The sequence below is a fragment of the Geotrypetes seraphini genome, chromosome 2, assembly GCF_902459505.1.
Source record: "Geotrypetes seraphini chromosome 2, aGeoSer1.1, whole genome shotgun sequence".
Lineage (NCBI taxonomy): Eukaryota > Metazoa > Chordata > Amphibia > Gymnophiona > Dermophiidae > Geotrypetes > Geotrypetes seraphini.
In genome coordinates this window covers 421,150,335-421,164,018 of record NC_047085.1, presented here as the reverse complement: position 1 = coordinate 421,164,018, position 13,684 = coordinate 421,150,335, and the positions used below count along the sequence as shown (strand labels likewise).

Sequence of the window (13,684 nt, the reverse complement as noted above, 5' to 3'; positions counted from 1 at the left end):
AATCCGCGGATTAAAAACCACAGACTCGCAGTGTGGGGGAAGGGCAGGAGAGATTTGGGACAGAACAGGGTGGTGATTCGGGGCAGAACAAGCAGGAGAGATCCGGGGAAGAGTATCACAGCGGCAGACAGGAGAGATTCGGGGCAGCAGAGAGCAGGGCTTCAATGGAGCTGGAGAGTCAGAAAGATGTTTTTGACTGGTCCCCAGCAGTCACTTCTTGAGTCGCTTCTTGAGTTGATCGGTCAACCCAGTCAGTTTCAAAAATTTGTTTGGTGAATCACGTCCCTGTCTACTTTGCATGCGTTTTCCCCTCATTTGCATGCACGGATTGGAAGCGGATCGCAGGAGAGGTTAGTGAATTAGGCCGGAGGGAAATCTGGTCGCAAAGGGGTCGTAAACTGATCAGTACACAATCGGTTTGCTTAGTGAATTTAGCCTTAAGCTCCTTTCTTAGGCCATATGCTCAAAACTCACTGTGTGTTTAATGACTGATGCTAAACCAGTTTAGCATCAAAAGTACTGTATTTCAGCTATCTGTGCCCAAAATGGCTAATTGTTTTCTTTTCTGTGGGGAGTGGTTAAAGCTACAACCTCAGCACTCTGAGGTTGTGGGTTCAAATGCACGCTGCTCCTTGTGCCCTAGGCAAATCACTTAATTCCCCCCATTGCCCCAGGTACATTAGACAGATTGTGAGCCCACCAGGAGAGTGAGGGAAAAATGCTTGAGTAACTGAATAAATTCATGTAAACCATTCTGAGGTCCCCTAGGAGAATGGTATAGAAAACTGAATGAATTTATTTTTTTTTTTAATTCTTTATTCATTTTCAGACTTACAATACAATAAGTGTGACAATATGTCCAAACAAATTAATAATAAATACATCACTTAATAATCATCAATGATACAAATAATATGCCCTTATCACCCATCCTTCCCCCCATTCCCATCCTATAGTCAAATATCATGTACAGTATGTAATCATAAAATTACCCCCTCCCCCCTTACCATTGAACTTGTAAATTTAAGGGAAACAAAGTCATCTATTCAGTACAAAACTTTGTCAATGGCTCCCACACAACTTGAAATTTTCTGAAACATCCCCGCTGTATTGCAATAACTCTCTCCATTTTATATACCCGACATAATGAATTCCACCAAAACTTATAATTTAATCGACTCCAGTTTTTCCAATTATACGTTATTTGTTGAATGGCAACACCAGTCATTAAGAGCAATAATTTGTTATTATTTGCAGAAATCTGACTTTTTGCTCTCATTGCCATACCAAATAGCACAGTATCATATGATAATGCCACTGGGTTGTCCAATAAACAGTTAATTTGGTCCCAAATTGATTTCCAAAAATTCATAATAAATGGACAATAGAATAGTAAATGATCTAAAGTCCCTGCTTCAAGATGACAGTGCCAACATTTATTAGACATAGAGCTATCAGGAGCCCATAATGCTCTATGTTACAGAAAAAAACAAGTTTGTCTCATAGATGCCGACACTGTACATCTCATCCTCCAAGACCAAATTCGTGGCCATTGAGATGCATTAATTTGATGCTTAATCTCAATGCTCCAAATGTCTTTCAGACCCGTTTTTGGTTTCTTTTTAATAAGTCCATTAAGTAATTTATACCACTGGGCAGCATGGTGACCCAAGAAGTCCACCTGAAAGCATAAGAATTCCATACTATATTGATTATGAAGGTTTTTCCAGTCAGGGAACCTCGCCTGAATGGCATGCTTCAGTTGCAACCATCTAAAACTTTCTGATTTATTAAGGCCATATTTATGTTGCAACTGTGAAAATTCAAGCATTTTACCATTAGAAATAACATCTTCTAATAAGCGTATTCCCGCTATCATCCAATGCTTCTAGGCAAGCCTTTCTCCGCCTATTTGAACCTTGGAGTTCAGCCAAATAGATTGATTTGTAGATTTATGAATTAGAATAGTTGTTAAATTGCTTACATATCGCAATGTTTTCCATGTATCAGCTAATATTCTATTATCTTTACTATAACAAGGCAATTTGATAATGAGCACATGGCAAAGGCGTAACGGAGACATGAGTTGCCATTCTAACCATAACCAATCTGGGAGTTTTTCCATGAGCTCTGGGAGGACCCAATACATACCTTGGTGCAAAATATAGGCTTGATGGTACCTATAAAAATTAGGAAAATTTACCCTTCCCTCTGAAATTGGCCTTTGTAAAGATACCAAAGCCACTCTAGGAGCTTTACCCAGCCAAATAAATTTTATAAGAATACTATTTAATTTTTTATAAAAGGACCCTTGAAAATAAACCGGCAACATGTCCATCTGATAACAAACCACAGGCAAAATCATCATCTTGATAGTTTGTACTCTCCCTCACCACGAAAGATGTAAAGGATTCCATTGCTCACACATTTCTGTTACCTTCTTTAATAAATATTTTTCATTTATTTTCATTGTTTCTTCCAACGTATTTTTAATCCAAATGCCTAAATACTTTATTCCATCCTCTTTCCAAAGAAAGGTAAATGAATCAAACAGACCCTTTGCACAATGAACATTAAGAGGAAGAATTTCCGATTTACTCCAGTTTATCTTGTATCCTGAAAATTTTCCAAATTTCTCAATCAGTTTAAGTAAGCAAGGAATAGTTGTCTCAGGATTTCTCAAATAGAGCAAAATATCATCTGCATAAGCAGAGACCTTATATTCTCGATCTTTATGGGGAATACCCTGAATCTCCTCTGTCTGTTGAATAGCTAATAATAAGGGTTCCAATACAATGTCAAAAAGCAGAGGAGATAAAGGACAGCCTTGTCTAACCCCCTCTGCAACTTAAAACCTTCTGAAAAATTATTATTAATGAATTACTGAATGAATTTAATTGAATTATACACAGTGATACCACAGAATGAAGCACTGAAGGTTCTCACCGATTGCTCTCTTAGGATTCCGCGGTTGGCATTATGATTGTAGTAGGTTTACGGGTCTTGCTGCGTCTGGGTAGAAAGAACAGATGTTTCAGCCACAGGTCTGCAAACCCTAAGAAAGCCACAGCATAATGGCTGAAACGTCGGGTCTTTCTACACAGTTACAGCGAGACCCGGAAACCTGCTACAGTTCTCACTGATTGATTAGATGATGATGCTCCTGGTAGGAGGATTCCTACATCCTTCATTATTAAACTAGCAGACCTAGCAATGAAAAGTAATTTTTTTAGGTTCGGTGATTTTTTTCCAGCAGTCGTTAGCAATGGTAGCCACTGAGGTTCCATCGATAGCCAATTTATTTATGGTGGCTTTTGAGAAGCAATGGATACTTAATAACCCCTCTGTATTTCGTATTATGTGGGTCAGATATATTGATAACATTTTTTGTCTATGGACTGGCACCGGTACATAACTATACTAGTTTTGTCACTGGCTTAATGGACATCATTTGAAGATTCAATTCACCTTAACTATGGATCCTTTGGAAATATCTTTTTTAGATATTAAAATTATGAAACGCGGTAATTCATTTTACACCACCGAATTCAAGAAAAGCACAGTCAAGAATACATTCCTTGAGTTCAGTAGCTGCCATCCTTAAGCACTAGTAAGATACCGTATATACTTGAATATAAACTGACCCACATATAAACTGAGGTAACCTTTTTTTCCCTAAAAAAAAGGAGGAAAAAGGTTCATTAATATAAACCAGGGAGTTAATATTCAAGTGCAGTACCCTGCTAGGCTCTGCACCCAGCCCACCCTCCCTGACTCATTCCCCTGTCAGATTCTGCACCCATCTCCTCTCCCTCCCTGCAAGGCTCTGCACCATGTTTCCCATCCCTCTCTGCTTTGCCAGTCTCTGTACTAGGCCCCCTCCCTCCCTGCCTAAGAACTTTTACCTCACTCCCACCTCTCCAGTGTACCTTTTAAATGCCTGGTGGTCCAGCAGTGGGCTGGGACAGGAGGGATCCCTCCCGCCTTCTGTCCCGGCCGACTCTTGAAAACTTTTTACCTCCTTCCTGCCTTTCCGGTGTACCTTTTGAATCCCTGGTGATCCAGCAGTTATCTTCTTTTGCTTCTGCCCCAAGAAAAACTGCTAGCTTTTTAAAAATCAGCGTTACACTGGCCTCTAATCTTCAGGCACTAAGGCCATTTTAGAAAGAGGTTGCAGATCAGCAATTTCATGTTTGATTTCTTTCAGTACTCTGGGATGTATACCATCCGGTCCAGGTGATTTATCACGCTAACTTATCAATTTGGTTCAGTACATCTTCCAGGTTCATCAAGATTTCTTTCAGTCCTTCCACATTGTCACCGTTGAAAACCATTTTCAGTATAGGTAGATTCTCTTACATCTTCCAAAAAGACCGAAACAAAGAATTCATTCAGTTTCTCCACTATGGCCTTGTTCTCCCTCAGTACCCCTGTTGCTCCTTGATGATCTAGCAGTCCCACAGATTCCATCACAGGCTTTCTGCTTTTGATGTAGTTGAAAAAGCTGTTATTGTGAGTTTTTGCCTCTGTGACAAGTTTCTGTTCATGCTCTCTTTTAGCCTTCTTTATCAATGCTATGCCTAAAATTTATGCCTAAACTAAACGTGATGCCAAGAGAGAAACCCACATGCATCTCATTAACACTGTGAAGTCACCAAGGTATGTTGGATAAGCAAGGCTCTCATGTATGTTAATTTTTAAATCATGCACTAATATATTAACAATATATTTCATCTTTTAGCACCAGAAATGAGCAAGTCATTTGCTATTTACGGATTGCAGATCTGTACTCACCTATTAAAGACATCTCGCACAGCTTGTTCACTAGCTCCAATATATTTATTAAGCAGCTCTGGGCCCTGTTAAAAAGTAATGAAGTTTTGGGTTAGTTACAGGTTCAGTAAAGTCCAAGTGGCAGTCCTATCATATAGCAGTTTCAGTAGGATCCTGCAGTCCAGCTGGTAACATAGCAAGAAATGTCTGAGCAGCCACAATCTCATCGAAGTGGATGGTGTGGCCATCATTGATCATTTGCAGCTTTGTAGGATACAATAAAGCAAATTTAATCCATTTTTGTACCAAAGTAGAACGAATAGGGGCAAATGTTCTATGGCCTGCCTACACCTACACAGAGTAGTCTCAAAAGCAGAGAACAGTGTGATTCTCACAGGACAAAATTTTTCCTTCACAGATAATCTGTAATATTAATTGCTTATGAACAAAATTTAAGATCTTAAAGATGACTGCACGTGGCTTAACTTGCTCTGGTTTCTTGGCACCTAGGCCCCCATTCACTAAAGTCAGTGATCGTTGCTAAACCCGTTTTCACAGGTTTAGCGACGATCACTGCAACTGACCTAGTTCACAAAATGGCCCACTGTGTGTTTTTCCCCTTGATTGCCCATTTTCCAATCCGGCAATGCAAATTTGTAAAACCCCATGCATAATAGCCAAGCAATTGATTCACTAACAGTTGCTTGGCTATTTTGCATTGGGTTTTACGATCCTAAAACCCAACTGCGGTAGACAGGTCTGCCTATTTTTGTTTTTTCCTATGGCACAGATTATTTTGCATGTATTACATACGCAAATATCTGCACCCCCCCCCAAAAATGAAAAAAATCCCCCTGCCACTCGCAACAACCCCCCAACAATCGCGCCCCCCCGACACATGGCGACCCACAAATGGAAAGAGGAATGCCCAGTCCCTCCTGCCATGCTTCCCCGAAAAAAACCAGCAGGAGGGATGTCCAAACCAAATGGCCAATCAGGTACTTCATTAGGCTCCTTCCTAAGGAAGTCCCTGATTGGCTCAGATGCCTCAGGCCCCTCCCAATGGAGGAGCATGAGGCGTCTGAGCCAATCAGGGCCTTAGGCCACTCCCCATGCATCACATGATGCACCGGGGAGGGGCCTAAGGCCCAGTGGCATAGCAGGCTGGACGGAGGAGCAGGAGGTGTTTGCAGTTCCTCCTACTCCCAACGCAAGGTATAGACACCGGGGAGGGGGCATTGTGGTGCAACCACTATTTTGGACAAATATCTATCATAGGCAAAAATCTTCTTCCTTCTTCTTGCATACAAATAACTTTATGGAAAATTATATGTAGAACAATAGTCCATTGCTGTAAGCAAACAACATATGTCAAAAAATCAAAAGGCAGACACTTAGCTTAATATATATACAGTACATAAAGTGGAAACAAATGTGTTGGGGTTTGGCTCTATTCAAGGGATGGGAGGCCAAAAGAACACAGGCCTTCTATCTTAACACTGCTGTTTATCAACGAGTATTTTTGTGAGAGCAATGGTAAGAAAAAAACTTAGAAACAGCTCAAGGAAAACAGAAACTGTAGAGCAAGCCTGGTCTCTATTCAAGGGCACAGTGCAAGAAGCACAACATATGTACATCCCCAGATTTAGAAAAGGGTGCAAAAAAAAAACAAACCAAACAAAAGACCCCGCATGGATAAACAATGAGGTGAAGAAAGCGATAGGAGACAAGAAAAAATAATTCCGGAAATGGAAAAAGGACCAAACTGGGGAAAACTGGAATGAACACAGGAAACGCCAAAGAGAATGTCATCAAGTGGTTAGGAGAGCGAAAAGAGAATATGAAGAGAGACTGGCCAGGGAGGCAAAAAACTTCAAATCATTCTTCAGATATATTATGGGGAAGAAACCGGCGAGGGAGGAAGTAGGACCATTGGATGATGGAGACAAAAAGGGAGTGATAAAGGCGCAAAAAGAGGTAGCTGACAGGTTAAACAAATTCTTCTCGTCAGTCTTCACAAGCGAGGACACATCCAGTGTACCAGAACCCGAAGTGATCTTCCATGGTGATCAAGAAGAAAAACTGTCAGCAATAGAGGTGAGCCATGAGGATGTCCTCCAACAGATAGATAGATTGAAAAGCGACAAATCACCAGGCCCGGACGGAATCCACCCTAGGGTACTAAAAGAACTAAGAAATGAGATAGCGGGAATACTCCAACGAGTTTGCAACCTATCCTTGAAAACTGGAGAGATTCCGGAGGACTGGAAGATAGCAAATGTTACACCTATCTTTAAAAAGGGGTCAAGAGGAGACCCGGGAAACTATAGGCCGGTAAGTTTGACATCGGTTCCAGGAAAGATGGTAGAAGCACTGATAAAGGACAGCATCTGTGAGCACATCGAAAAAAATGGGCTGATGAAAGCGAGCCAACATGGCTTCTGCAAGGGAAGATCGTGCCAAACAAACTTACTGCACTTCTTTGAGGGGGTAAACAGCCAGTTGGACAAAGGGGAACCTGTAGACATCATTTACCTTGACTTCCAAAAGGCCTTTGACAAGGTACCCCATGAGCGGCTACTTAGGAAGCTGTGGAACCACGGGGTGGAAGGGGACGTACACAGATGGGTCAAACACTGGTTGGCAGGCAGGAGACAGAGGGATGGAGTGAAGGGTCACTACTCGGGCTGGAGGAAAGTCACGAGCGGAGTTCGAAAGGGGTCTGTACTTGGACCGCTGCTGTTCAATGACCTGGAAATGGGGATGAAATGTGAAGTTATAAAATTTGCGGATGACACTAAACTCTGTAGAAGGGTTAGAACTACGGAAGAGTGTGAGGACCTACAAAGGGACCTAAACAAACTGGAGGAGTGGGCGAATAAATGGCAGATGAAATTCAATGTAGGGAAATGCAAGGTCATGCATATAGGGAGAAAGAACCCGATGTTCAGCTACCAAATGGGGGGATTAGTATTAGAGGGAAATAACCTTGAAAAAGATTTGGGTGTACTGGTGGATACAACAATGAAGTCAACGGCGCAATGCGCAGCAGCCGCAAAGAAGGCAAACAGAATGTTGGGTATTATTAAAAATGGTATTACGACCAGAACAAAAGAAGTCATCCTGCCGTTGTATCAGGCAATGGTGCGCCCGCACCTGGAGTACTGTGTTCAGTATTGGTCACCGTACCTTAAGAAGGATATGGCAATACTTGAGAGGGTCCAGAGGAGAGCGACACGAATGATTAAGGGCATGGAAAACCTTTCATACACTGAAAGATTGGAGAGGCTGGAGCTCTTCTCCCTGGAAAAGCAGAGACTCAGAGGAGACATGATAGAGACCTACAAGATCATGAAGGGCATAGAGAAAGTAGAGAGAGATAGATTCTTCAAATTTTCAAAACATATAAGAACAAGAGGGAATTCGGAAAAATTGGAAGGGGATAGATTCAAAACAAATGCTAGGAAGTTTTTCTTTACTCAGCGGGTGGTGGACACCTGGAATGCGCTTCCATAGGATGTAATAGGGCAGAGTACGGTACTGGGGTTTAAGAAAGGATTGGACAATTTCCTGTTGGAAAAGGGGATAGAGGGGTATAGATAGAGGATTACTGCACAGGTCCTGGACCTGTTGGGCCTCCGCGTGAGCGGACTGCTGGGCACGATAGACCTCAGGTCTGACCCAGCAGAGGCATTGCTTATGTTCTTATGTTTATTGCCTTGTATATGGTTATCTACCAGTATGTGGAGAAAGAGTGGGAAATTTTCAAATGTCATGTACCTGGTTAAAAGCAATCTGAAAATTGCTTTGGAGGTATTATTACACATATACCATGTTTCCCTGAAAATAAGACCTTCCCCAAAAATAAGCCCTAGCATGATTTTCAGGGTAGTTATCAGCAGCCGCTCTTCCCCCGCCGCGCAGCCAAACTGCTGAACCCCCGCTGACCCTCCATCCTTCTCCCCCCATCTGAACTCTGCCGACCGTGACCATAAATACCTTCCTGCAGAGTAGAGTCAGGCCAGCAGCACTCTAAACAGGTTGCTTCGGGGCCTTCTCACTGGGGAATTCCCTCTGCCGCATCACTGATGATGTTATCAGTAACACGGCACACAGAAGACCCCGGCGAGAAGGCCACGAAGCAGCCTGTTTAGAGTGCTGCTGGCCCAACGCTGCTCTGCAGGAAGCTATTTATGGTCGTGGTCAGTGAGGGGTTCGGTGGTTCGGCTGCATGGCGGGTGCTCAAGGGTTCTGCTGCACAAGGGATGGGAGGGAAGGATGGAGTTGGGTAAGGGTTCTGCTGCATGAGGGAAGGAGGAAGGGAAGGAAGGATGGAAGCTGAGCAAGGGTTCTGCTGCACAAGGGATGGGAGGAAGGGAAACAGGGCAAGGGTTCTGCTGCACAGGGGGATGGGAGGGATGAAGGGATACAAAGATGCTGCAGAGGGAAGGCACAAGGGGATGGGCGAGAGGGGAGAAAAAATGTACATGTGGGGGAGAGAAAGGAAAGAGGAAGAATTGGGGTGAAGGAGAGGAAGGGAGAGATGATGATGTATATGAAAAAAATAAGCTCTACCTGAAAATAAGACCTTTTTTGGGCCCCAAATGAATATAAGACACTGTCTTATTTTCGGGGAAACATGGTACTATACTCATTGAGTTGTTCAATAAAAAATTTCAACTAAAGCAAATCAAAAAATATTTTTTTTACTTTTTTACTCAATGCATACTTAGGCTCTGGAACTCATTGCCATATGCTGTGGTTAAAACAGTTAGTGAGCTGGGTTTGAAAAAACATTTGGACAAATCCTAGAATAAAAAGTCCATAAACTTAAGTAGAGCTAGGGAAAGCTATTGCTTACCCCTGGGGATAAGTAACACAGAAAATATTTACTTTCTGGGATGCTGCCAGGAACTTGTGATCTGGATCAGCCACAGTTGGAATGAGGACACTGGGTTTGATGGACCTTTCATGAGGCCTAATATAGCAATTCTTACATTCTTAAGGCACAGCTGGTATAAAACTTATGTGACAGCATGCTGTATATATCTTCCCCAGTAACATTTAAAAAAGGACTTCCATTTCAACACAGTAGTATTTAAACATGGAAACTTTTTAAGAAGGCATAGATTCAGTTTTGGCTGGAAAGAATTCAGCCACACAGTTTATGATCACTGAATATTTAAACTGATTAGGATGAAATGCTTATGAAGATTCATGAATAACTTTTTTTTAAAATTTAGTATCATCACACAGAGTACTTTCCACTGAATTAAAAATGTAGACAATTGCATTTTGTTTTCAACAGATTGAGTACAAAACATCCCGTGGAGCTGCAGTATTAGCTTTTTCTTCCACAATCTTCCCATGGAGTTCCATGCACATCTCTAGACTTGAAAGGGAGCATCATTGTCTTGTGTCAGTTACTTCTTATCTTGAGCACCCTGTCAATAGTGTCAAACAGTGTGCTGATACTATACCTCCTGCTTACAGAGTCCTAAGCCCAGTGTCCTAAGCCAAGTCATTTCCATTCAGTGTCTTTTGGTTTTAAAAGTTTCCCATTCCAATATGTTCTACTTAAAATATTCTTAAACCTCTCGTTTAAGGATTTGTGATTATTTTTCTGGGGGAAAAAGACCTCAAGGGCTTGCAGCTGCCCGATTTTAGAACTTGTCTTAACAGGTTAGCCCCTTGCAAGCTATCATTAGTCAAACAAACCCCTTCACTAATGATAGCTCGCAAGGGGCTGACCTGTTAAGACAAGTTCTAAAATCAGGCAGCTGCGAGCCCTTGAGGTCTTTTCCCCCAGAAAAATAATCACAAATCTTAAATGAGAGGTTTAAGAAGTACGGTTGATGTTTAGGAAGACATTTCCACTCATAATCATCATTATTTTTGTGGGTTATTAGTCTATGACAGTTTTTTTTAGGAAGATTGTCTACTTAAAATATTACTACCAATCTTATGCAAAATCTGACCACTATTAGTCATGCAGACTTACATTAACAGATGCACAAAGGACCTGCTCATTAAGGCTTTGTATGTCTGTAGGTAAAAAGATTAATTGGACTTAGCTTACCTTAATGCTGATAAAATTCATTCCACTTTCCCGAGCAATTACACTTGCCAAAAGAGTTTTCCCAGTCCCAGGAGCTCCATATAGCAAAATGCCTGATCGTTGGCGTATAGGTAAATTTGCAAATAATTCTGGATACTTTGGGGGGGGGGGGGAAGAGTACATACATTTAGATAAAGAGGGAAAAGTTGTATTATCTGATTTATCAATTCAACCAAAGATTATCTTATCAATATGGTTGATTCCTGTTAATATGGCCTCCTGACCACTCCTTTCTTAGAATAATACTTATATTCCGCAACTACCAACAGTTAATTCTGTGTAGATTACAAAAAGATATCGCTGATTTGACATTAGGATAAGTTTTTAAATCTTACAAACTACATCAACTGTACTTAAGGGTAAGATGTGATGAATGATAGCATAAGCAAAAAATTGACCCTTATGATTCCACAGAAAATGCAGATCCAGAAAAAAAAAACCCAAAAAAACTCTGTGGAGATGGTGATGTTCAAGATGCAGGCTTTATTTGAAAGTACAGTTTAATAATCCACATAAAATATATCTAGGACCCAAAACGTTGGGAGCTATGGACCCAACACTAAAAATGAAACTGAGTCGTGGCTCTGCACAGTAGAGGATTCCTCAAGAACGGGAACCCCTCCAAACAAACAAACAAAAAAAGTGGAATCCTCCACTGCACAGAGCTACACTCAGTTTCGTTTTTAGTTATTAATCCACCAGCTTTTATATCTGGACCTTTAGGGACCTCTGAGGAAGACAGCATTGTTGAAACACGGACTGTGTTGGGTCCATAGCTCACAACGTTTTGGGTCCTAGATATATTTTATGTGGATTATTAAATTGTACTTTCAAATAAAACCTGCATCATGAACATCACCATCTCTACAGAGTTTTTTGTTTTTGTTGAATGTACTGATAGCAGCACATATGGACAGAAAGCAATTATTTCAGTTTCAAATTATAGTGCTGGTTCACTCTCTGATTAGAGTATATTAATACCTTTTTATATAATTCAGATTTTATGTTTTGGGCCCAGTAGTTCTTCTGGGATCCTTGTGTTGTAAAGCCTTAACTTGTAGCTCCCCTAGTTCTGAATGGAGCCTCTTGGTTGACAGTGCTGTGAACAAATGAATATTAAGTGCCAGCCTACTCAGAGGTGTCAATGTATACCTGACGAAGAAACAGTTCTCCTCTTGATTTTGTACTGTGTGTGTGGGGGGGGGGGGGGGGGGGGCGGTCAGAGATGAGGGCCCCAGCTCAGTTTTCAATCAGAATGCTGGGAAGAGAATTCCAATGTGTAGTGTTTGTTCTTTTTCAATTGACCAGGAGAGCTTAAGAGCCTAGAGCAGGGGTAGGGAACTCCGGTCCTCGAGAGCCATACCAGTCGGGTTTTCAGGATTTCCCCAATGACTATGCATGAGATCTATTTGCATGCACTGCTTTCAATGCATATTCATTGGGGAAATCCTGAAAACCCGACTAGAATACGGCTCTCGAGGACCGGAGTTCCCTACCCCTGGCCTAGTTTGTGCTGTGCACTCGGCAGTTAAGATTAGATACCCAATGATGAGAGCTCTAAACCCAGATTGCCAAGTTTTAAATGCTTAGATTTAGTATGATTTTCAAATGAAAACTTAGCCAGCTAATTAAATCAGACAAACCTTTTAGGAAAATCTATTTAAACAGTTATTTTATATTGCTTTTACTATACTACATTGTTCTTGACTGGATTTTGTTTAAACATTCTAGGTAAAGATATTACAGTAATACAATGCTTATATTGCCCAATTCCCACACTTGCCAGTAACACATACAATAAAATACCAAGTCTTGCAGATATACAGCTGATGCCTTAGGCCAGGGGTAGGCAATTCCAGTCCTTGAGAGCCGGAGCCAGGTCAGGTTTTCAGAATATCCACAATGAATATGTATGAGATGGATTTGCATGCACTGCCTCCTTGAGATGCAAATCTATCTCATGCATATTTATTGTGGATATCCTGAAAACCTGACCTGGTTCCGGCTCTCGAGGACTGGAATTGCCTACCCCTGCCTTAGGCTTTTTAAAGGAGGTTATTACTTAGATTTATGGTACCATTTCAGAAGGCTACACCAGTGCATCTCAAACTGTGTGCAGAGGCACACTTGTGTGCCTCCTGAGATTCCAAGTGTGCCACGGCACACTGAGGAGGAAGAGAGATGCCTGCCAGCTGACTTCCCTTTGCGGTACAGCGCCAGTGCTGCCCGATTTGCCGAAGGCCTGCATGTTTCCCCCTTCTCTCTAGCATCCTCTGGCTTCCCCCCTGGCCGCTTGGTCTCACCTTTAAAGCTAATTACAACAACCTGCAGAGGATCGCCGGTAGATAAAATGATTTTATTTTCAATATAGTGATTGAATATAGGGTCAGTTTTGAGAATTTATATCTGCTGTGTATATGAAAAATGAATGGAAAAAATTGTATTACAATTAGCAAAGGTGATGGGATCTGGGGCAGAGCTTTGGTGGGTCTAGGGAGGTCTGTGGTTGGGATAATCAGTTGATATTTGTTAGACAGGGGGTATTTAGCTCGAAGTAGTTGAAAAACACTGCTGTAGGCAATCAGCTGGCGCCAGTGCCTCTCCTTCTCTCCAGCCCTCTTCCCTGCTTGCACCTCCTACTGGCGTCTCAGGGCCCATCTGAAGGGCCTCTGCATATGCACGGACGTTGACGTGATGATGTCATCACAGTGATATCTGCGCACTTCTGGGTGCCTCAAGCCATGGCCACTACCTTTAGTGTGCCCCGGCTCGAGAAAGTTTGAGACACACTGG

At 41.9% G+C, this 13,684-nt stretch overlaps 1 protein-coding gene across 2 annotated transcripts in view; it reads right to left on the bottom strand.

Annotated features, from left to right (window-relative positions):
* The window catches only part of PEX1 (peroxisomal biogenesis factor 1), a 157,071-nt gene that overhangs the window by 47,794 nt on the left and 95,593 nt on the right, over positions 1-13,684 (bottom strand). The window contains exons 16-17 of one of the 2 annotated variants that reach the window (XM_033931139.1): positions 10,853-10,987; positions 4,795-4,859 (exon numbers count right to left, since the gene is read on the bottom strand). In XM_033931139.1, coding sequence (XP_033787030.1) covers positions 4,795-4,859; positions 10,853-10,987 — 200 coding nt within the window. The remainder of the gene's footprint in view (positions 1-4,794; positions 4,860-10,852; positions 10,988-13,684) is intronic. The other variant, XM_033931140.1, reaches the window with a different exon arrangement.